Source organism: Mus caroli, unplaced genomic scaffold (genome assembly GCF_978045245.1).
Source record: "Mus caroli unplaced genomic scaffold, Mus_caroli_1 scaffold_13, whole genome shotgun sequence".
NCBI lineage: Eukaryota > Metazoa > Chordata > Mammalia > Rodentia > Muridae > Mus > Mus caroli.
The window spans coordinates 45,712,930-45,737,432 of record NW_028227268.1 but is presented as its reverse complement, the minus strand read 5'-3'; the positions used below and the strand labels follow the sequence as shown (position 1 = coordinate 45,737,432).

Sequence of the window (24,503 nt, the reverse complement as noted above, 5' to 3'; positions counted from 1 at the left end):
AGTGAGGGATCTGGGCTCATCAGCACGGAACCCTCAGCCTCCTTCCTCTAGGAGCTTGGGATCCCGGGAGGGCGCCCTTGCAGCCAGGAAGAGGGATCACAGATGGCGGAGGGCGCAGCGGAGGCGAAGAGTGAGCAATGCTGGCAGTGGGGGCTGCAATCGTGGGTGGCTTCGCCCTGCCGCTCCCGGGCCGAGGTGCCGGCCCCAGCGTCTGAAAGGCCGCCCCTGTCGGCCCTCCCACGGGCGGGGCTAGCCCCGATGGCGCTGACTCAGCAACGCGAGGGGGGAGTTTTGTCCCTCCGCGGACCCCGTTTCTCTCGGCCACCATTGAGCGGGTTTCCTTCTTCCGGCGCTTAGGGTGCGAGAACCAGGTCCGGCCAGCTAGGCAGCGGACTGTAGTGTAACCCCAGAGCTCACCTGAGGACCCTGAAAACTAACGTTTCCTCCACGAAGCAGTTTGGGCGCCATGAACAACGCAGGTGAGGCACCGCTCGTACCACGAGTGCTTTCAGGGGTCCTCTCCCGGGCTCGGCGGACCCGTGAGGCCCGGCGGCGTGAAAGGCCGTGGGATGGGATGGGGGGGGGGTACCTAGGCGAGGGCCGGGATGTAGTCCTCCGGGAGGGCGGGAGAGCACCAGGAGAGAGACGACATCACGCGGGGAGGATGCCGGGAGAGGGCTTTCAGGCTACAGCACTCTGCAGGATGCTCTTGCGAAGTTAAATCTAGGATCTACGGTGACCCTATCCTAAAGCTGTCCCCGTCAGCCTCTTTGGGAGGGGGTATAATTGTAATGGCGTTTGATCTTCCCACAGGACTAAATTCGGAAAAGGTAGCTGCTTTGATCCAGAAACTAAATTCTGACCCTCAGTTCGTACTTGCCCAGAATGTCGGGACCACCCACGATCTGTTGGACATCTGTCTGAGGAGGGCCACGGTCCAGGGTGCTCAGCATGTGTTTCAGCACGTTGTGCCTCAGGAAGGCAAGCCAGTCACCAACCAGAAGAGCTCTGGTGAGGTCTTCGACTTCTTGCCTACTTTACTGACAGCAGCATATTTTGTTGTCCTAAAAATGGCCCTGGGATAACAGAGCTTTGTAATGTTGACAGAACTAGTAGTAAGACAGAGAGAAGGTACTAGAAAAGGGCAGGCCCAAGAACATCACCTGTGTGGTGGCTTCGGTGTTCTGTGGCCTATTAGCATTTAGTTTGTTTCCTAACGTGACAGATGGTGGTCTTTGAATGCATATCATCATGTTGTTTTGATATTATGTGCTGTTGGATGTGTGCGGTTTGTTCTCGTGCAGTATTTATCTTAACAGTTCATTTAGAAGTAGCAGAAGAGAGAAACAGCTTATAAGGTTGCAGACAGATAAACCTAAAGCAAAAGATGAGCTATGTACTAACAGATTTGGCCTGTGCCAAATAATTAATAATTAATGGAAAAATATCCATACCGTAGGAGATGTGCCAGAATTGCCCTAAAGTCCAAATGTATAAAATAGAAAAAAACATAAAGTGATTACAACAGATCGTGACCGACTAGTTTTAAATATGCTCTGTGGTTGCAGCTGGAGTTGCTATGCTCATAGTTCCTGTCAGTACTTACTTTGTAGTATTTTTGAATTCTCATTCCTTGCTGGCTGAGAATTCTTGTTTTGCTGTCTACTGTCCAGTTACAACTGTTGAAAATACATCTACACTGAGAGATTGGTTATCTAGGAATCCAAACAGGAGAAATAGTCTCAAAAAAATTGAACCAAAGGGACCTTGCTTTTTTTTTCCCTTTTTTTGGAAACTACTCCAAGTCCATGTGTATCGACAGAAAATACATTATTGCTACTTAAGGCAATTCAAAGCTCAAAGAATACATTTAACATGGGTATTATTTTGCTGTGTGTCAATTATACCATAGAAAATTTGATTTTTAAATTTTAAAGGAAAAAAATTATGACCTTGCAATAATCTTATTATGTAGTAGAAAGTACTTACTTAGCACTCACAGGCCTTCGTTCAGAAGGACTTGGGATGTGTGGTCTGTCAGATGATCTGGTTAATATGTCACAATAATCTTACATGGCCTGATCGCAGTCTCTTAGGGTAAGCTTGGAAATGTTAATCTGGAATCGGGCAGGTGGTCTTATGTGATAGATCATGTTACTCCAAATACTAATAGAACATGAGCATAGTACATGGGTGATGTAATATACTTCTGTGAAATATTCATCTAAATAGCTCACCCAGAAGTAGCAGAAATAGGAATGGTGTACAGGAGAGAGGCAGTGTATAGATAAGCCTAAAACAATGATGACTCTATTAAAAAACACAATTTAATTTTTTTCTTTGTTACAAAATCACTCTTGTTCAGTGTAGAAAATCTGTAACCTACCAGTAGGGGAGTGGTTTTTTTTTTTTTTTTTTTCTGTTTATCCACCAAGCCTTTATTCTCTGTATGAGTGCTTTTAATATAAGAGCAAACTAAGAATTTTTATATGTGCCTTTTATAAACCTTCTCATTTGACCATGTGTAGTAGACATGGTTTCATGTCTGTGAAAATATATCCAAGTATGTCAAAAATTTCCCTTTAAATTTTCCTCCAGGTGAGTGCTACCCTTAATTCAAGGCCTCACAGAGGCTCTGTGTTTTCTAGCCTCTCCTGCAGTGGAGCTATGCTTTGTTAAAGGTAGCACTCTGAAGTTACCCTAGTCTTCACTAGTGTGGAATGCTTATAGAGATTAGATTTCCTCTGTTTTGAAAGTCAAAATATTTGAATGTCCTAAAGACATGACCTCACTTAGAAATGGTGGGTGTCATTGGAAATAGACCTTTAAAAACTCAAGTGGATATAGAAAGTGGTAAATTGCAGAAGCTCTGATTATGCATTTACAGGGGCAAATGAAAACATGATTATGTTCTTAATGCTTGTCATAAAATCTTCAGGGACGCCATCATGTGTGCATTTAGAACTTTGTTGCATCAGGAACGTACTAAATGGAGGGATGGTGGTGTGTTGTGGTTGAACATTAGGATCTAAGGATAGCAGAGATTCTGGTGGCCAGGGGCATAGGAAGGGTGTGGAGCTGTGAAACTGAGCGGGAAGGTAGAGAAACAGCCCTCTGTGGCACAGCCTCCTCCTGCCTCCACTTCCCAGTGTTGGGATCACAGGCATGTACTGCCCTGTCTAGCTTATGCAGTGCTGAGGATGAATCCAGGGTTTTATTGCATGCTAGGTAAGCATTCTGCCAACTGAGCAGCATCTCCATCCTGGAACAGTGGTACTTCTCAGCATGACTTTGTTGTCCTTAACATGATTTTTAAGAAGAAAGTACTTTGGTATTTGTTTTGATTTGTTTTTAAAATTTATGTCTCAATTTTTAAATTATTATATTTTAGCTCTTTGGCTGAAGTGAGCCTCCTGCTTCCTTCCTTCCAAACTTATCATTTGTGTTTAAATGTTTATATAACCCAGTTAGTTAAATACCTCCTTTAAAATGTAACAACTCATTATTGAGAAAATAGCTTATGTTTAATGTTTAGCTTAGTACTCACTGTAAGATGAGTGCTATTCCAATTTAAGGTTTTTGTTCATTCCAAATTAAGATTTTTTTTTAAAGACTTATTTATTTTATGTATATGAGTACACTGTAGCTGTGTTCAGACTCACCAGAAGAGGTCATCAAATCCCATTACAGATGGTTGTGAGCCACTATGTGGTTGCTGGGAATTGAACTCAGGACCTCTAGAAGGCAGTCAGTGCTCTTAACCACTGAGCCATCTCTCCAGCCCCAAATTAAGGTTTTTGTTCTCATATCAAGCTCAGGTGATTGTATCTCCTTAGCTCTCTCTGTCCAGAAGCAGGATGCTTGTTTTTCCAAGTTCTCACCAATCTGAGCACTGTCAAGAAGAAAACGGACTTTTCCCCACCTTACTAATAATGTCTTATGAAGAACTTAAAAAAAAAAAAAAAACAGTGTCTTTACCCTCTGTGTCCTTTTTGGACATCATGTACTCTATTTATGATCTCTGTTCATTTTCTTTCAGTGTTTCTAGGTTATCCTAGAACTCACTACATTATCCAGGCTAACCTTGAACTCATAGCGATCTTCTTGCCTCAGCCTCCTAAGTACCAGGGTTACAGGTATGTGCCACCATGCCTAACCTACAAGGTTTCGGTTTGGTGTGTGTGTGTGTGTGTGTTGGTGTTTGAAATGCTAAGTTTCTCCGTGTGACTACATGTCTTTTATTTTGCTTTGGATTTAATATTTCTGTTCTGGGTTGAGGCTGTAGCTAAGTTGATAGAATGCCATGTACAAATTCCTGTATCACATAGAACCAAGCTGGGTGACATACACATGTAATTCTGAAGGAGGAGGGTCAGGAGTTCAAGGCCACTCTGGCTGTGTATAGTAGGCTCCAGGACAAGGTGGCCTACATGGTACTCTGTCTCAAAAATAAACACGTTTAATATTTCTGTTATTTTCAGTTTAGTCTTAATGTCCAGCTCTTACCATGGCTTTGATGTTAGAAGTTCATTTGGAGCATTGATCTATAAAACAGTCATAACGTCTTGGTTTCCTTTCTCATTGTAGGACGATGCTGGATCTTTTCTTGTTTGAATGTTATGAGACTTCCATTCATGAAAAAATTTAACATTGAAGAATTTGAGTTTAGTCAATCTTACCTGTTTTTTTGGGACAAGGTAGGGGACTGACCTTGCATGTTTTTTTTTTTTCTGTTTCCATAGCAGCCTAGTTAGAGGCAGCCTTCATATTAGTTTGCTTTTCTCGTTACAGTATATCTTTTCATGTGATACCATTCTGATTTCCTCAGTATCAGAACTCGATCTTCTCAAAGACAGAAGGACATTTCTTTATTTTCCTTTTGTGGCATTAGGGTCAGAGCCAGGGTTGCTGGTGTACTGTTGATGAAGCTTTAACCCTGAACTCTCGCCCCACAGCTGCTTTCTCTTTGGTGGGTGGCTGTGTTTTCTGAAGAAATACCAAATCTATTAACTCACTGCTTGTGGTTTCTTTATGTAAAATGTAAAACTTTGTTTTTAGCCATTTCCCTTTCAAACATCTTTACTTAGATCATCTGGTTTGGTTTGTTTTTTGCTTTTTTGGTTTTTCGAGACAGGGTTTCTCTGTGTAGCCCTGGCTGTCCTGGAACTCACTTTGTAGACCAGGCTGGCCTCGAACTCAGAAATCTGCCTGCCTCTGCCTCCCGAGTGCTGGGATTAAAGGCGTGCGCCACCACACCTGCCTTCATCTGGTCTTTTAAGCACCCACTGTCTTCATTTGGTAGCACTTTTCTGAAGAAAAAAAAGCAACAAATATTTTTATTTCTTTTGAAAATCTTTAAAATATAACTGTCCATGAAGTGTTTACTGATTAAAAATTCTAAAATAGCAAGATTTATTTCAACGCTGGAATGTATATGCAGCACACAGATGCAGTATGTTGAAATATGTATGCAAGTGTAATTTAAAAACTTCAGATATTCTTTTGAAGACAATATACTGGTACTTAATTACCAACTTCAGTTTTAAAACCGTACTCTATTGAGCCCTTGGCTGGCCCAGGAGTCCTTTCTGCTGATCATACCTGTCCGTGGCATGACGAGCTCCCTTTTCCTGTAAGTTTATTTATGTCCTCTCACTTTAGGTTGAACGCTGTTATTTCTTCTTGAATGCTTTTGTGGACACAGCTCAGAAAAAAGAGCCAGAAGATGGGAGACTGGTGCAGTATTTGCTTATGAACCCTACAAATGATGGTGGACAGTGGGATATGCTTGTCAATATTGTTGGTGAGAGCCTTTCTCTAATGGAATTCTAAGCTCTGCTCTTGGCAATAGGGCATTTCTTTGGTGGTAATGTACACAGTGACTGGCTTCCAAGAATAGTTATGAACCTTTACTTCTTATTCTCACTTGTGAAGTCCATCTCTTTAAATAACTGACAAAGAAATAGATACTATGAAGGTTTCATTGGAGAAGAATTAATTAGGGGTAACTCCCCGTAAAAAACAAAAATACAGGGAGGGGCTGGAGAGATGCTCAGTGGCTAGAGCACTAGTTGCTCTTCCAGAGGACCTAGGTTTGATTTCCAGCTCCCACAGTGTTCCATAACCACCAGGGTACTAAACATTCTTTTCTAGCCTTTACATGGTGCACAGACATACATGCAGGCAAAACATCCACACACACCAAAGCAGTTTTAAAGAAAGCACCGAGGACTCAAGAAGCACACTAATAGGGCTAAAGAGATGGGTAAGCAGTTAAGAGTGCTTACTCCTCTTACAGAAAACCCATGTTTAGGTCCCAGCACCTATTGATGGTTCACAACTGTCTGTAAGTCCAGACACTCTTTCTGGCCTCTTCGGACACACACATGGTGCATGTAAATAAATACAGGCAAAACACTCATAAAACAGAAATTGGAAAAGAAAAGGGCATTGTTTTGGAGGCGTATGTTCATGGCAGAGAGCTTGCCTGGCAGACATATGGCCCCAGGTTTGACCCCTCGTAGTGCAAACAGCAGCAACCAAACAACAGAGCGACCAAACAAAACCCTGACTTGTTTGAAAATGTCCTTAACCAAACATTTTCCTTTGGGAGAAATGCTGAGTGCTTTATAAAGTGTGATAGGTAACAATATTAGAATTAATTTCAAGGTAGATAACTTCATATTAAAAGCCCATTTAAGGGAATGGAGGTATGGTTCAGTAGTAAGGTACTTTTCTCAGTGTGCTCAAGGCCTTAGGTTCAGTCTGCAGAATCAAACAAACCAATAAGCCTGGAATGTCTGGGGATGAAGTTGAGTGGCATGCACGAAGCCCTGGGTTCAATCCTCAGCACCAGGTGTACTGGCATGCATGTCCCTGTAATCCTCTACCTTTTGAAGTAGAGGCAGAAAGGCCAGAAGTTCAAGGTTATTCTAAGCCACATAGGGAGTTTGAGGACAGGCTGGGCTACATGAACCCTTTCTCAAGCAAGTAAACAAACCCCACCTCTGTTTATTAATTTAGCTTATTTTAAAGCAGCCAATAATTTCATCAGGATTTCTAATAAGAATTCATTTTTACTTTATTGAACACTAAAATTTGTTGTCTTTTAGAAAAATACGGTGTTGTTCCTAAGAAATGCTTTCCCGAATCGCATACAACAGAGGCTACCAGAAGAATGAATGATATACTGAATCACAAGGTACAGAATAGGAGGAGGGACTGGGGTAGTTCACTTGACCTAAACTGTAAATGATTGATTCTTTCTTTCTTTCTTTCTTTCTTTCTTTCTTTCTTTCTTTCTTTCTTTCTTTTTTTCTTCCTTTCTTTCTTTCTTTCTTTCTTTCTTTCTTTCTTTTCTTCCTTCCTTCCTTCCTTCCTTTCTTTCTTTCTTTCTTTCTTTCTTTCCTTCTTTTCTTTTCTTTCCTTCCCTCCTTCCCTCCCTCCATCCCTCCCTCCTTCCTTCCTTCCTTCCTTCCTTCCTTTCTTTCTTTCTTTCTTTCCTTCTTTTCTTTTCTTCCCTCCTTCCCTCCCTCCCTCCCTCCCTCCTTCCTTCCTTCCTTTCTTTCTTTCTTTCTTTCTTTCTTTCTTTCTTTCTTTCTTTCTTTCTTTCTTTCCTTCTTTTCTTTTCTTCCCTCCTTCCCTCCCTCCCTCCCTCCCTCCCTCCTTCCTTCCTTCCTTCCTTCCTTCCTTCCTTCCTTCCTTCCTTTTTTCTTTTTGATTTTTTAAGACAGGGTTTCTTTGTGTAGGTCTGGAACTAGCTCTGTAGATCTGGCCTCCAACTCACAAAGATCCACTTCCTTCTGCCTCCAGAGTGCTGAGATTAAAGGCATGCACCACCATGGTCTGGCCTATAACTGGCTTGTTAAAGAGACATGATAACTATTGAAATAAAGGTTTATCTAAAGCAGTGTAACTAGATGTTAGCTTTAAGAAATCATTAAGGGCTGGGTGTGGTGGCGCATACCTTTGATCCCAGCACTTGGGAGGCAGAGGCAGGTGGATTTCTGAGTTCAAGGCCAGCCTGGTCTACAGAGTGAGTTCCAGGACAGCCAGGGCTACAGAGAAACCCTGTCGAAAAATTAAAAAAAAAAAAAAAAAAAAAAAAAAAAAAGAAAGAAAGAAAGAAATCATTAAGGGACTAGAGAGATGGCTCATTAATTAAGAGCACTGACTGCACTTGGAGAGGTCAGGAGTTCATTCTTGGCAGCCACATGGTGGCTTATAACCATCTGTAAGGGATCCGATGCCCTCTTCTGGTGTATCTGAAGACAGCCACAGTGTACTCATATACATAATATTAATTAATTAATTAATTAATTAATTAAAAGGGGAGAGCATAAATCTCCCTCAAACAAACAAACAAAAAGAAATTAAGATTACTGTGTTTTGTTTCTGTTGAGTTTAGTGTTTTCTCGTACATATTCAAGGAAAAAGACCCTGGGTTCAGTTAACATTGGTCTCTGTACACAGCTTCCGTGCTGCTCATTTGATTCTAGTGGAGATGGAGTGAGCCTACTTCATGCACTAGCAAAACCAAGCAGAACAATTTGTAAGACTTCCTTTAACAATGTACTTTGTTCTTAGGCTTACCCAGACCACATCAGTGTGGTTCAGCCACCCACTGAGGATTTGATGTAGTCACTGAACTGTTTTTTATGGCTTAAGTAACCTTAATGAATCATTTCTCCTCCACATTTTCCCAGGGTTGGTTATAAGCCTAGTGCAGTGGTGTTCTGCTTGCCAGATCTCTTTTTTGAGAACTGGGAGTTGCCAAAATCTGCCACTCTTATCTACAAAGCTGAAATTAGATCTGTTATCCCCAGGGAAAAGAGTGCATTTAAAAATAAACATAGATATGTCTCCCCAGTTTTAAATGTAGACTGTTTTCTACCCAGGAAACTCTGGGGACTTTTATCCAAAGGCTAAAGGATCATAAACCTTAACTTTGGATTTTATTTTGAGCGAGAACAAGTTGCTTTAGCACTGTAGTTCAGATTTCGGAATCTCCTTTATGCAGTCATGGTCAGAGTGACTGGCAGAGAAGGTAATGCTAACGACAAGCAGAATTCTAACTAAGAATGTGTAAGAGTGCTGAGTGTGGTGATGGTCTGCCTCCTGCTTTTCTAAGGGTGGAGGGCACTGGCCCAGATGCCCCTCCCCCCCAAGGGCTGTGAGTCACAGAGCAAGATCACCTCTATCCAGTATTCTTTGGGAATAATCCACATTTTTCTCTTTACTGAAAGTATTTTTCACTGTCTGTTTAAGGGGACCATTTGGGGAAAGTCATTTGTTTTTATAAACGTTGCCCAGGGCATTAGCTGTGCTGTGGTGATATGTTAGGCTTATTAACAGCGTGTGTAACTACTGGAATGCTGAATAAGTTTCTATCATAGATGAGAGAATTCTGTATACGGCTTCGGAACCTGGTACACAGTGGAGCAACCAAAGGGGAGATCTCATCTACACAAGATGCCATGATGGAGGAGGTAAGAATTATTTGGGCTTTGTGGCTGTCTAAAAAGCTCCCGGAATAGCCTGTTAAGCCACTATGGGGTGTAGTCACTGCGGTGAATGTTTAATTGAATGAAAGCTACTTTTTATCACTTCAAGGTAAAGACAAAAGGATCAAGAGTTCAAGGTCAGCCTCAGCTCTATAATCTTGGCTACAAAATACCCTGTCTCAACAAAACAGAACAACTACTCATTTTAAAGCTGAAAAAAAAAGATGAAATTTACAGTTGCTTGCATTTTAAGGACTTGTACTGAAGTCTCCTAATTCCTAGTTTAGTTTAGCTTCTATATAAAAAACCTCCCATGCATTTTATAAATAATGCCTTCTGTGAGTTTGGCACTGAGGGAATAAAGATGAAAAGGCAAGTTTCTGTTTTCAAAGGCCCAGGTTTTGTGTGGCATTCTCTCCTCCCCTCTCCAAATCCTGGAGACAAAATTTAGGGCCTCATGTGTGCTTCTCCATATTTCAGGTTATGTAGAGAGGATATTTGAACCAGCAGTAGGGATTTACCATGCGACTAGTAAGGACTACGAACCCAGGCAGAGGAGATTGTGTATATAGTAGGGTGGGATGTAAGGGATCTTGGGTAAACAGCAGAGTGTTTGGGTTTATTCTGCAAGAATAAAGATGAGGAGCTGTTGATGGTTATATCTGTTAAAAATAATGTATGTGAAATACTTGGAAAATTTAAAAGTTGCCAAATAGATATCTGGTGTTAACGGCATGTATTATCAAGGGGGATAAAAGTCTTTATTAATAATATCCACATTCAGTACTAATAGATAAGAAGCTGAAATTCTCTGGAAAGAACAGCCTGTGGACACATTGGTGGGACCACTGTTTAGGACATGTGTATGGAATGGCCTAAGTTTTTGGTCCTTCAGTGGAAAACCTTGTTTAAAGAGGCAGTGTAGGCATAGAGGAACATGTGTACAGAGTCAGATTCATGCATTTCCTGCTCAGCTGTATCACTAGGGACAGGTTCTGTCATCTAACCTCAAGTCTTGGTTTGTTCATGGGTTACATATCCAGTGTCTGACATGACAGCTGTTTCCTACATATTGAATAGATGAGTGTACAACATTTATTTGCTAAGTGTATTTAAATTATATTGAACTTTCTTAAATGTTCTATTGAAGGACAGTATCAGTACAGGAAGAAAGAGACTTTAGAGTGAGATGTACCGTGGACTTAAATTTTGACCTGGTTACCTACGTCCTGTTGTTTTTGTGTAGCTCACTAACCTGAGACACGATTTGGAATTTAAAATACTTCCCTCCTTGGAATGGTGGGAGGGCATGGGGTGGCAGGGAGGTCAAAAAGAATTAAATGTCAGAGTGCAAGGTGCTAGTGCCCTGTACATAGCAAACATTCAGTTCCATGCCTTCTCTTCCCTTCCCATTTGGAATGATGCCCTTTCGTTGATGCCATTTTTCCTGACAACTTGCATTAACTTGCAATTTGATTAAGGTAATGGGAACTTAGTAGGGGTGAAGACTGTACAATCAGGGTTCAGCAAGTGACTCAGCAGGTACTGATGAGTGCCTGCAAGCCTGAGGACCCAAGTCTTTGGGATCTACATGGTAGAAGGGAAAGATGGAATCCTCTGATTTCTACACCTGTATGCACAAATATATAAGTGAGTAGTAATTTTTAAAAGATTGTGCTAATGGTTATGGAAAAGGTCCAGATAGTATTTCTGTTTCTTAAAGATTTACTTTTACTTTATGAGTCCCGCCTGCTGTGTCTTAAATGCAGGAAGTGCAGTCCAGTGCCCACAGAGGTCAGAAGAGGGCATCAGATTCCTGAAACTGGAGTTACAGACAGTTGTGAGCTGCCATGTGGGTAGCTGGGTCATTCTGTAAGAACAAATGCTCTTAACTGCCCTAACTATCTCTCTAGCCTCCAAATAATACTTCTTATAGATCATAAATGTCATATTGGCCTGTGGTGTTCGCTTTAATGATCCTAGGATTAATAATATGTCTTAAGATTTACGTCCTAACCATAGGATTAGTAGAGGACAATGAATGGTGCAGAATTAGAGGCATACATTTTCATATGTTTTGGTTTGTTTTCTTCTCTTACCCCTCCCTTGAAATCCAGAGATGCTGCTTTACCACGTCCTGAGTATGGGTGTTTTGTTCCTGTGATTGTTTACTTAGTGATTTATTCCATCCATTCACTACAGAATCTATGTGGTAGATTTTTAATTTTTTACAATCTTCCAAATAACTCCTTATCATTGAACCTGACTCTTTGGTAATGAAGAGTCTAGCTTCATTTAAAGGCACAAATTAGTACCTCTGTTTTACCTAGCCTTATGGGCAAGTCTCAGCAATGACTTCAGTGAATAACCATGAAGCTAAGATAGCTTGAATGGAAGTTGTTTATGCCAAAGGTGTTTTTTAGAGAGGAGTGTAGGTGGTTTGCGGACATGACAGACTCAGCAGATCTGTTTTAGAATCATGTAGCCACATCAATTATAGGTGTTCTCCATGGGCTTGCTCTTTAAGCCTCCATATTCCGTCAGGATTATTAATGTATTGTCTTTCAAACTGTGGTATGTTAAAAATAAATCCTAAAACAGATACCAAAACTAATACTTGTCAGGGCCATAAAAAGAGAGAGGAAGTAATTTTGATGGCTTAGGAAACCATCAGTGGTTCTTAAAAACATTAATGGGGCTGGAGAGTTGGCTCAGTGGTTAAGAGCACTGGATACTTTTCCAGAGGACCTAGGGTCAGTTTCTAGTACCCCCATAATGACTTATAACCATCTGTAATTCCAGTTCCATGGGGTCCTATACCCTCTTCTGGACTCTGGGCAACAGGCACACGTGGGTAAATACTCATGCACATAAAATACTAATTGGTGGTGGCACATGGCTTTAATCCCAGCACTCAGGAGGCAGAGGCAGATCTCTGAGTTAAGGCCAACCTGGTCTACAGAGTGAGTTCTAGGATGGCCAGGGGTACACAGAGAAACCCTGTCTTTAAAAACCAATAAGCAAACAAACAAATAAACCTTAAAACAAAACAATGAGCTGAGGATTCAGCTCAGTGGTATAGTATTTGCTTAACATGCTTAAGGTCTTGAATGTCCAGAGGACAGGAAGTGAGAGGATCTGATAACGTGTTTTCCAAATTATCTGGAAATTACCCTAAGATCCATTCCTATTATCAATGACAATCTATAACAATACCCTAAAATATTTTTAGGTATATACTTTTAGTTTTGTATGTATGTCTGTGCCTGAGTGTAGGTATGTGTGTCGTGTGTATGCAGGAGCCTGCAGGGTCAGAGGAAGCTGTTGAATCCCTACAACTGGAGTCATAGTGGTTGGGTTCTCCGCAAGAGCAGCAAGTGCTTCTAACCATTGAACTACCTTTCCAGCCTCTAAAGCTTATAAAAGAAACAGTGTCCATGTGTGTGGGGGTATGTGTGTGAGAGTGCAGTGAGGACACCAGAAGAGGGTGTCAGATGAGATACATGCAGCTGAGTATAAGCCGCTTGATATGGGTGGTTGGAACCTAACTCAGATCCTCTGCAGGCGCAGCTAGCACTCTTCACCACTCTTAATAATCTTTGCAGCCCCAAGATTCATTTTTTACTTATTTAGATTGGTCTTCCTGAGGTCAAAGCTGGACTAAGAATGACAAGAGTGAGCCAGGTAAGGGAGGGCAAGGACAAACACCCCACATCCCATGATGGAAGAAGCTGGTGTCCCAGAGTAACAGAAAGGCACTGTGGCTTGAGCCTGGGAAGTGAGGATGGAGTCAAGTGGAACGGATCACAAACGAATTGGCAACTGGCTTAGTATAGGACCCAGAGCTGTGGTGAAGAGACTGCATCTTAATCTTTGTAAGAAAGCTTTTAGGGAGTTTAACCCAATATTTTGTTTAAAATATCTGTACTTTGAAGCTGGGCATAGTGGCACACACCTGAAATTGTAACATTAGGGAGGCTGAGACTGGAGAATCACAAGATTAAGGCCAGAATGTAAGACTCTGTTTCAAGGAGTGTGTTTGTGTGTGTGTGTGTGTCTGTGTGTCTGTGTGCATGCGCGCATGGATGTGTGTATGCATGGATAGAGATAGATACCTTCACTCTGGGGGTTTTGAGAGCAGATTGGAGAAATACAGAAACCAGATGGAAAGTTAATTGTAACCACACAGGCGAGAGCTTATAGCAGCTTGGCCAGGGTTAGTGCGAGTGAGAACGGAGAGCACTGACATCCCGGCTTTATCTGGAAGAGATGCTATTAGGGCTTGCCAGTGAGTTCTCTGGAAGGCAAGGAAGGGTGATGTCATGGTGTCTTGAGGGAAGATTGGAGATATGAGGGAAGGCTTTAGGCAGGAGTAGGGAACTAGTGTGTGGGAAAAAATAATGTAAAGGAGAGACATAATAATTGAGAAGATTTGAGGAGAGAAAGATAGATATGGTCTAATGAAGTACTTACAAACTTTTAAAGTCTATGTAAAGTATTACAGAAAATAAAGATAGCTTGAGTGGATCCACAGTGGGATGTGTGTCTAGTTCTTTAATTCATATACCTCTCTGGAGCAATCTCAGAAACACTTTCTGGTTACCCCATGAGCTCATTAACTCTTACTGTCCCAGAGCGGCATACACTCTGGTGTGCCTTGCACATTGCTGCTCTGTCCAAAGATAGACTTAGTGCCCTTAAGTCTCCTTACCTAGGTAGTTTTTTGTTTTTAAGTAGCTCTTGCCCTTGTCTTCTCCACCAGGAAGCAGGAGAGAATGTTTTCCTCCTGTCCCCGCTCTCTGTTCCTTAGTCAGAGGTTCGTTAGGTAATCCTCTGACCTCCTGAACTGCCTTCAAAGTTCACATCCTTGTGAAGATGCTGTGGCCAGACTGTCAATGGTTCATTTTACCTTTAAACGGAGTTTCTCTAGCAGTAAAGTAGGAAGTTCAGGTAATTGATTTCTTTTTTGAGGGGGGAGGGGCAGGGGCACAGAAACTAGCACCCTAATTTTGTAAGCTATTCTAAGTTACAAATCCTCTGGTGTCAGATCCACCTAAACCGGGGACCCCTGGCTATGTACATTGTGCCTCCATGCTCTCCCTGTCCAAAAGGAAGATTCGTTCTCCTGCCTCGCTCTTCTTCTCTAGGTAATTGATTTCTTAAGAACATTGTAGCAAGCTGGGCTCTGAGGTACATACCTGTAATCTCTACTCTTGGCAAGCTGAGGCAGGAGGTTTGCAAGTTTGAACTTCTAAATTAGATGGTAAGACAGTATCTCAAAACAATAGCATTGTAGCTTTGTACTTTAGAACAATGGAAGTAACTAAGTTTTACTGTGCTGTAGATTTTTTGATTACCTCAATAATCATTGCTTCTGAGGTTGTGACACCTCTACATAGTTCCAACTTTCTGAACCGGATAGTTCCAACTTTCTGAACCGGTTTCCTCTGAACTACTGTCTCCTAGCCTTCCATCCATTCACTGCCTACTATTGGCTGGTTTAAATTCTCTAATTCTCACCTTGGGAATCTTTATGACTGCCCTCCCCTGGAACATCCTTCCTCTCTCACCTGTCTGACTCCTCTGTCTTCCAGATATGGTCATGAGCGAGCAAGAGAGTCGACTCTTCCCGTCTGTGTGTCTTTAAATTGAGGGGCAGTGTTCTGAATCCCATGCTTTTTGTGCCTTTTTAAAATTTTTTCCTTTCCTTATGCAGATATGTCATTTGCCATGTTAGATACCAATTAAAATAGAATTTCTTGACAAAATTAGACTCAAAATTTACACTCTTGCCTCCTTAGAAGATGTATTTATTGGTGTTTTGCCTGTATGTTGTTTGTGTGAGGGTGTCAGATTCCCTGGAACTAGAATTACAGATGGTTGTAAAGCTGCTGAGAATTGGACCCAGGTCCTTTCAAAGAGCAGCCAGTGTACTTAACTGTTAAGCCAACTTTCCAGCCCCCTTAGAAGATGTATTTAACTAGAGTTAGGAATTAGATCTTTCTGATACAGACTTCAGCTTTTCTGAAGGATTATATGTTAGACAAAGATTACACATTCCCAAAGTAAGAGTAGATTAAATTTTCAACTTAATTGGCAATTAAATTAATCAGAAATTGAAAGCCAGGTGCCCTCAAGAGGCATGACCAGCCATGCCCAGCATGGCTTCTCTAGACTGCCTTCTTCCTAAGGTACAAGGGGTTAAAGACATGAGAGAATTTTTTTCCAATAACTTAGTACTGACTGAAAAGAATAACTAAAAGCAATTGATTTTTTTTTTTAATCAAAATCAACAAGACCACATAGTTATTGGGTTTGGGCTTTGGGGAGGTAGAATCAGGTCCAGGGCGCCTCTGTTGTTTATCTCTCTGCCTTTAGTTTTCCAGTATTTTGGAAAGCCCACATTGCCTAAGCCCATCCCCCTTGACTGTATTAGTACTTTTTTTTTTTTTAAATCAGATTAACTTAGTTGGCTCCAAAATCACAGTTACAAGACACAGACAAGGGACATGCACCTAGCACTGTTCTAGGCATTGGAAATTTAGCACAAATGGGGAAGGGATTCCTAGTTCTCTGCAGTTAACATTCTAGTAGGCAGAGACAAATGAAATATGTAAAAAGCATAATAGTCCCATTGAGAAAATGAAGGGAGGAGCAGGGGACTGGGAGGAGAGAGGATCCCAGACTCACCAGTGGCTCACTGGGAGATTCTAACGTGTGCCCACACTCTGGGAATCACGGCTCACTCTTGAGCATCATCTGTGTTAGGAATGCCAGTTAGATTTTGTGAGACTCAGATGGCACTCCTGCTTTTTGTCCACCAGAGAGCAGACTTGGATATTTAATATTGTCATTTTTGTACCTTTGAAACTAGTGTTATTTCAAAACAGAGACTCCTTTATATATCAAGAAAATACAGTCTCATGAGCCTCAGAGATTGTACTTTGGAAGGTTTCTTAAAGTTAAAGTTCATTTTTTGTTAGTTGATTGGAGCCAGAAATTCCTTCCACATGGCTGCAGATGGACTCAAAGAGATTTGGGTAACTTACCGCCATTACAAGCAGCTTAATAGCAAAACTACATGTCTTTTTGTTTGTTTTCTGAGACGGGGTTTCAGGATGTAGACTAGGAAGCCCTTGAACTCTCAGAGATTGGCCTGCTTCTGTCTTTCAGTGCTGGAATTGAAGACATGTGCTATGAGCTACTCCTCTCTTGCAAAACGATGCCTTTTGTTTTGTTTTGTTTTTTTGTTTTTTTGAGACAGAGTTTCTCTATATAGCCCTGGCTGTCCTGGAACTCACTCTGTAGACCAGGCTGGCCTCGAACTCAGAAATCTACCTGCCTCTCCCTCTCAAGTGCTGGGATTAGAGGCGTGCGCCACCACTGCCCAGCTCAAAACAATTTAAGTTGAAGAATCTTTTTAAAATCTAAGAGGGACAGACAGCACTTGACCTTCTTATGTCTGTTTGATTAAGAAGCTTCAGATCTGTAAGGGGCGAGTGACTAAGTGCTCTCTTACAAAGGGCTCACAAGAGAATTCAGTCAGATAACAGAAATGTAGATTTCTTTAAAAGTTTTTAAAACTTTATTACTATCAGTTTTATTTTGTGTGTGTGTGATGTGTTTGTGGGTATACATTGTATAGTGCACCTATGGAGGCTAGAGGACATCTTTGTGGAGTTAATTCCTTCCACTTTATTGGTTCTAAAAATAGAACTCAGGTCCTCAGGCTTAAACAGCTAGTGTCTTTACCCAGTGAGCCATCTTGTCAGTGCCAGATTTCTTCTGATGAGTGTGTGTGTGTTGCTTTGGGCAAAATTTTGAGGAGGAGGTAGTAACTTAGTACTTTTTACTTTAGGTATACAGGTAGGGGACAGAATATACCGTAAGGTACACTGCAACTTAGAGAGGAAAGCGTTCATTCATATCTTTAACATATGTTTACAAGTAATCAGAAATTTACTTAGTTGTCTTAAGCTTTTATTCTGTTTTGCTTGGCCAGATCTTAGTGGATTTACCACCTTTGCATTACTTTAGAGTTGACCAGACCACTTTCTCTGATAGATACATATACGTGTATTTCAGCAGTTAATAGTTGAACATAGACATCATGGTCTCTACCATAGCTCTTAGTGGTGGTGTCCCCATGGTGACAAAATCCTAGAGTTGCCTTCTGTAGCCTTAGTACTGAGCTAATCCAAGATGATGTGTGGTCCATGTGACTCCCAAACAAAGCTCGTAGTGCACAGTTGGAGTAACTCATTACAGTTGCTTGTAAGCTGCTTGCCTTTCTGCTGTGCAGAAACCAGCTTGAGAGCGTAGTGTTAGGAGGCAGTGGCTGACGCCTCAGCCATGCAAGCCTATAAAGCACACAGCCAGTAGTAATAAAAGATGCTTCTCTCTTGGAAAACAGAGCAAAATGAAAGGCAAGCAGACCCTCTTCTGAAAGTTAACTTTCTTCTATAAAGATAGTAGGATCACAGCAATAAAGAACACATTGCTTATACACACAGGGAAGTGAGTGAAGCTCACAGGCGTGCTGGCAAAAGGAAACCAGACTTAAAAGAGAGTGTGCTTTTGATTCCATTTGTACGAAGTTTAAGAGTAGGCAAGATTGAACCACAGCTATGGGAGTCAAATGATAGTTACCTTGGGAAATTATGTGAATTATTTACAAAAACAGAAACAGGAAACCCTTTTTAATGCATTCTGTTCTAAGTGGTGGCTACTTCTATGTATGCTAAAAACAGTGAATTGAGCCAAGAATAGTACGTGCCGTACTTCCTAAACATAAGAACAGAAAAGTAAGAAAGAGAAATTAAGGCATGGAGTTTGGATTTGTTGTGGGAGATAATAGGCAGGCTTTATTGAATTTTCAACAGGAAAGTGACTCAAAGAAAGTGATGCTTCTAAAATTATCACCCTGAGGTGATGTGGGGAATGAGTCAGGTGTGTTGGTAGATCCAGGTCATGTGCTCAGTGCAGCTAAGATCCTTGGAGCACACAGAACAGCCATGAGACCATGGTCCTCCATGCTCCTTGCGCTTTTTCTTTTTCTTTTTTTTTTTTTTTTTAAATTCTGTGTGTGTGTGTGTGTGTGTGTGTGTACACTTTGCCCACACACATGTACACAAGCATTCTATGATGTAGGTGTGAAGGTCAGAGGACAATTTTCTGGTCCTTATTCTTAAAAAGCTTGAACTACATTGTAGAAGAAAAGTTATATGAAACTCAGAAAGCCACCTGGTAAATTTATTAGTATTTTGGAAACTGTCTTAGTTGAATAGACACCATGACCAAGGCAACTCTTAAACAATGACAACATTTAATTGGAGCTGGCTTACAGGTTCAGAGGTTCAGTCCATTATCACCAAGGTGAGAACATGGCAGCATCCAGGAAGGCGTGGTGCAGGAAGAGCTGAGAATTCTACATCTTCATTTGAAGGCTGCTAACAGAATACTGGCTTCTAGACAATTAGGATGAGCCCACACCCACAGTGACACACCTACTCCGAAAAGGCCACACCTACTTGAATAGGGCTACACCTTCTAATAGTGCAACTCCCTGGGCTGAGCATATACAAACCATCATGCCCATTATCATCATGTTGGGAAGCATCAAGCAGTATGCAGACGGGCACTGGAGCAGTAGCTGAGATCTGTATCTTGACCCATAGGCAGAGAGAGAGACTTGGGCTCGGAATAGAAACCTCAAAGCCCACTCCTAGTGACATACTTCCTCCAACAAGGCCATACCTCTTAATTATTCTTATCCTTTCAAATAGTGCCACTCCTTGGTGACTATATCTTCAAATATATGATCCTATAGGGCCCATTCTTACTCAAACCACCACAACAGTGTTTTTAAAGAAAAAAAAAGACAAGGAAATTTCAGGTAGAAAAGAAAATATTTTATATATTATAATCTTGTGCGCAGTATTTATTCTTTGTAGAAAATGAAAATAATGCAAGCATTTCTTTGAGTTATATTACTTTTAACTCAAAGGTCTTCTTATATTTTGAATAAAGCATGTTATTTGAGGCCTGTAAGAGCATGGTCTGCTTTTGCAGAAGACCTCAGTTTGACTCCCAGGATCCATAAGGGGCAGTTTACAAGGTCCTACATCTAATTACAGAGGAATCCAAAGCCTCTGGTCTCCCTGCACTCTCCCTGCACAGACACACATATGCACATAATTAAAGTAAAATATTTTAAACATATTATTTGGGGGAACTGGTGATATTGCTCAGAGATAGAGCACTTACCTACATGAATAGGGCCCTGGTTCAATTCCCAGTGTTGCCACTACCCATAAGAGAAGAGAGAGAAAGAAGTGAGAGTGGAAGAGAAATCATGAAGCAATGCAGTGTTTGTTATTTAATGATCATTAGCAGTGCTAGCGAGAGTTCAGCTACTCTTGCTGAGGGCCCAGGTACAGTCCCCAGCACCTACATGGCAGCTTACAACTGTCTGAACTCAAAGTCCATGGGATCTGATGGTTTCTGGGCTCTGTGGGCACCAGACACATATGTGTACAAATATACAAGTTTGCAAACATATACATTAAAAAAATTACAATCTTAAAAAATAAACAAGATCATTAGCAGAGTAACAACTTCAGTTTTGTTGGGTATCAGTGATGGACAAGTTTCTTTCCTTAAGGCAGGGTCTCCTCACTCTTTGCTCTGTCTGTCCTGGAACTCACTCTGTAGACCAGGTTGGCCTTGAACTCAGAGATCCACTTGCCTCTGCCTCCCAAGTGTTGAGATTAAAGGCATGTGCCACCATGCCTCATGTGGGCAGCTTTCTTAGCTAGAGGAATGTAATGTGCTGTATATTACTAAGCATTACTGTTCACATTTTAGAACTTTGTTGCTCAGGGTGCCTGAGAACTTAGATGTTGAATGTGACAATTTCCATATCTTGGTACAGTTATAGACTTCTTTTGCAGTTTCTGAGTTTGAAACATAGCTGTCTTACTGTTTTTTTCAAGCTTATGGAAAATGAAACCCTTACTCATGCCTTCTCTTTCAGATATTCAGAGTGGTGTGCATCTGCTTGGGTAACCCACCAGAGACCTTCACCTGGGAGTACCGAGACAAAGATAAAAATTACCACAAGATTGGCCCCATAACACCCTTGCAGTTTTACAAGGAGCACGTGAAGCCACTCTTCAATATGGAAGATAAGGTTAGAGACTGGTGCCAGCAGCTGCTGGCTATTTACTTTCAAGTCTCTGTTGCTTCCACAGAGGGTATAAGATTCCCAGGTTAATGTGCATGGTTCCTGAAGTTTGTATGCATCTGACAGAAGTAGGCACCTTTCTCCAGTGTTTCTCATCAGGATTTCTGACTGTAGGCCAAATCCCCAACCTTCCTCCTTGAAATTTAAGGTTCAGATCAATCCCAGGTACAAAGAGAAATGGTGGTATATTGGATTTTTCGTTTAGGCTCAGAGCACCCTCATCTCCTGGCCTTTCTGGAAACTTGTTAAAGGAGGGCGTCCACTGTTTGCTCTTCCTTCCTTCTACATCTGCCTAGAGGATGACCAGGGTCTCCTCCCTTGGTGGGCTTTTGACCCTCTTCCAAGAAAACTCCATTGCTACATATTGAGCCTCTCTTACTCTTTGAGGAAGGGCCTATAGCAGTGTTTCATGAGTGGTGCCTTATGAGTTCTATGCAGTATGACAGATTATATATGCAGTGGGGCAGTTTTTACCATAGGGAAGACAGGTAGAGAAAGCTCTCAAGTATGTTCTTTGTGCTAATTAGAATGTGTAGTGCCCTTTTTCACACTGCCAGCTTTTGATTATTTGTTACATTTACCTTGTGGCTTTAGTGTTTGTTCTCGTAGTTAGAGATGAGTTTGTAACCATAGCAATCTAGTAGAGAGGGTTGTGTCTTACTTGACGTCTTTGGTCTTGTGCTCTAATATACATGTTCTTGATCTCAAAAGATTTGTTTTGTGAATGACCCACGGCCCCAGCACAAGTACAATAAATTGTACACAGTAGACTACTTGAGCAATATGGTTGGAGGGAGAAAAACGCTGTATAACAACCAGCCCATTGACTTCTTGAAAAAGATGGTTGCTGCCTCCATCAAAGATGGAGAGGTTAGTACTGCCTTAAGTTTCTGTGTCTCCCACATGGGGGTTAAAACAGCTGCTGCTTTCCTTTTCACTACTCTGGTTTATGTTGACTTTCTTCTATTTCTAGGCTGTGTGGTTTGGCTGTGATGTTGGAAAACACTTCAATGGCAAGCTGGGCCTCAGTGACATGAATGTGTGAGTGCACAGAGTTCAAAGTAGGAAGCTCTTTGTGGGTTGTTGCTGTTGGAGTGCACTCATGGTTGAAGTGCCTCTGCTCAGGTTCATCCAGACATTGAGGTTGGCCTGAGGGTGGGTCTCTCTCTGCATCCGTGAAGTTTTCTGCTCCTGCCAGAGACTGCACATGTGTAACTTCTTTAACTCTGGAAACCAAGATCACACTAGAGCAGAAATCACTGGGGTTCCTAAGATGCTGTCCTATATGAGAAAGACTCTGAACACACAGTAGGTGACCTGGGATCTGCTCATCACACTTGGGGTGCAATGCGAGACTTTGCAGAGCTTTTTACTGATCCATCTTTAAATGCTTCTCTTCCTTTGATGCCTTGTGTATATTCTCTTTAGGACAAGTTGGGCTAATTTATATATTTACCTTAACTCATTCTCCTTCATCTTTGATGACATCAAAGCTTCATTTCCAAGCTGAATCAGACAAGATTCCTTGATTTTAAAAGACATCGTTTTAGGAGCTGGAGGGACGGCTGAGCGTGGTCAGGAGCACTTGCTGCTCTTGCAGAGGAAGGACCTGAGTTCAGTTCCCAGCTAATGGCAGCCAGCTCGCAGCCACCTGTAACTCCAGCTCCACGGGCTCTGATGTTCTCGCTGACCTCCGTGGGCACCTGCAGACATGTTGGGGCATATACTCACATAGACACACATATGCAGTCTTTACAAAAATCATAAAATAAATACATCATTTTTGATTTACCCATAAATAATTCTGACTAGTAGGAAAGTTCAGTAATGTCTTAACAAAAAGAAAAAAATACTATAATGGTGAAGCTTTTCAGTTTTATATTTGAAATGGAGAGTGCAGGCAGGATGATCAAGATTTCAAGTCAATTGCAAACTTTATATGCCCCAGTACAGGGGATCCCCAGAGCCAAAAAGGGGGAGTAGGTGGGTAGGGGATTGGGAGGGTGGGTATGGGGGACTTTTGGAATAGCATTGAAAATGTAAATGAGGAAAATACCTAATAAAAAAAATAAATTATTAAAAAAAAAAAAAAGATTTCAAGTCAATGGCTATATAGTAAGTTCAATGCCAGCCTGGGCTATATAACACACTGCCTCTGAATGAATGAATATATATATATGTGTGTATATATATACATATATATATATACACATACATACATATATACATACATACCACAGTCAGTAGTTTGACTCGGAAACTGGGAGGGTCTATAAACTTGAAAAAGACCATTATAAGAAGTTACTTCAAAAGCATTTTCATTTTTTAAAAGATAATTTTCTTGCCCATTGTAGTGATGTACTCCTTTAATCCCAGCACTCAGAAGATGAAGACAAGTGAATTGCTTAAATGAGAGGGCAGTCTGGTCTATATGGTACATTCCAGGACACTTAGAGCTATGTAGAGAGACCCTGTCTCAAACAAAAAACAAAAACAAAAGAAAAAAAGAACGTTTTCTTGCCAGAATAACAGTACAAATCACACTTGTCAATATTTACTTTCGAAGGTTTATATTTAATGCTCTTGTATTGTCCTGCACAGTGTAGTGAAGTGTACGTTTGTGCAGAGCCACTCCTTTGGGGCTGTCAGGCTCCAGTTACCTCAGTGTCCTCACATAGCCAGACCAAGCTCTCTCATTCACTCTGTCCCTCTTTTACAGCTATGACCATGAGTTAGTGTTCGGTGTCTCCTTGAAGAACATGAATAAAGCTGAGAGGTTGGCTTTTGGTGAGTCACTCATGACCCACGCCATGACCTTCACTGCTGTCTCAGAGAAGGTAAGCTCCCCAGCGTGTCATGATAGGTTCATTGGTGGGCAGGTGGGTCCACACACTCCTGTAGACTGTCTGTCCAGCAGAGCCACAGTTACTATATTTGATTCCTGTTGAACTAGCTTCCAAGTAAGATGCTAAGATGTTCCTGTATCACTTGCTGTTTAGTTACTTGCTCAGTAGTAATAAAAACAATAATGTCCTATGAAGACAAGAATTTAGGTCAGCAAGGAGCAAAGAGATAACTTCTTTTGGAAGGTTAGTGAAGGATGCTAGGAAAAGATGTCTTCTAAGAAGTTGAAGTGGGTTCTTAGAGTGTCTGCATCTCGATGGCCTTGCTCACAATCACCTTTGCGTTGGTCATTCACATTCACGAGTTACTGTCATGCACAGTAACCTGTGACCTCCATGCCCATCACTGGATTTGTACACACTGGGATGCTAATTCTTTAAGTCCTTTGTGATTGATGGCACCCGTTCCAGGCTGTAAAACTGCCAGGGGCACAGGAGAGAGGAGTTGACCTACATTAGTTCTTTACCCTGAGATGCAGCATGTCCTCTCTCCAGCACCAGCACCAGCAAGGCACTGCGGCTAACTACTTTACCTAAAATACTTTAGGAAATATTTTGTTGTTGTTTATTCTATGCTGCTCACTAGATTTTTTGATCATTAAAGCATTTAGAAATATCTTGCATATTGTTATGCCAGACTTTCTTAACTATTCTCCTAAAGTCCTGATATTTCTGAAGTATTTCTTTGAATTGTTTTGTGTGCTTTCTAGGCAAAGCTGAGGGTGGGCTGGGCTTTCGTTGTATGCCTTCCTCCTATCCCTTCTGCTTTGTGGGAAGATGCTCCTCTCTCCTCACAGTGCTCCAGAGCCTGTGCTCCCTCAGTCCCATCTAATGTTAGCTGGCTATAGTGTG

General features: G+C 41.5%; 1 protein-coding gene across 1 annotated transcript in view; it reads left to right on the top strand.

Moving 5' to 3' along the window:
* Positions 1–239: 239 nt before the first annotated feature.
* The window catches only part of Blmh (bleomycin hydrolase), a 42,103-nt gene continuing 17,839 nt past the window's right edge, over positions 240–24,503 (top strand). Inside the window, exons 1-10 of the mRNA XM_021175793.3 lie at positions 240–479; positions 814–1,011; positions 4,588–4,697; positions 5,662–5,803; positions 7,113–7,201; positions 9,396–9,488; positions 20,539–20,694; positions 21,460–21,618; positions 21,722–21,789; positions 23,468–23,585. Of these exons, the coding sequence (XP_021031452.1) occupies positions 467–479; positions 814–1,011; positions 4,588–4,697; positions 5,662–5,803; positions 7,113–7,201; positions 9,396–9,488; positions 20,539–20,694; positions 21,460–21,618; positions 21,722–21,789; positions 23,468–23,585 (1,146 nt within the window). The 5' untranslated portion in view covers positions 240–466. The remainder of the gene's footprint in view (positions 480–813; positions 1,012–4,587; positions 4,698–5,661; positions 5,804–7,112; positions 7,202–9,395; positions 9,489–20,538; positions 20,695–21,459; positions 21,619–21,721; positions 21,790–23,467; positions 23,586–24,503) is intronic.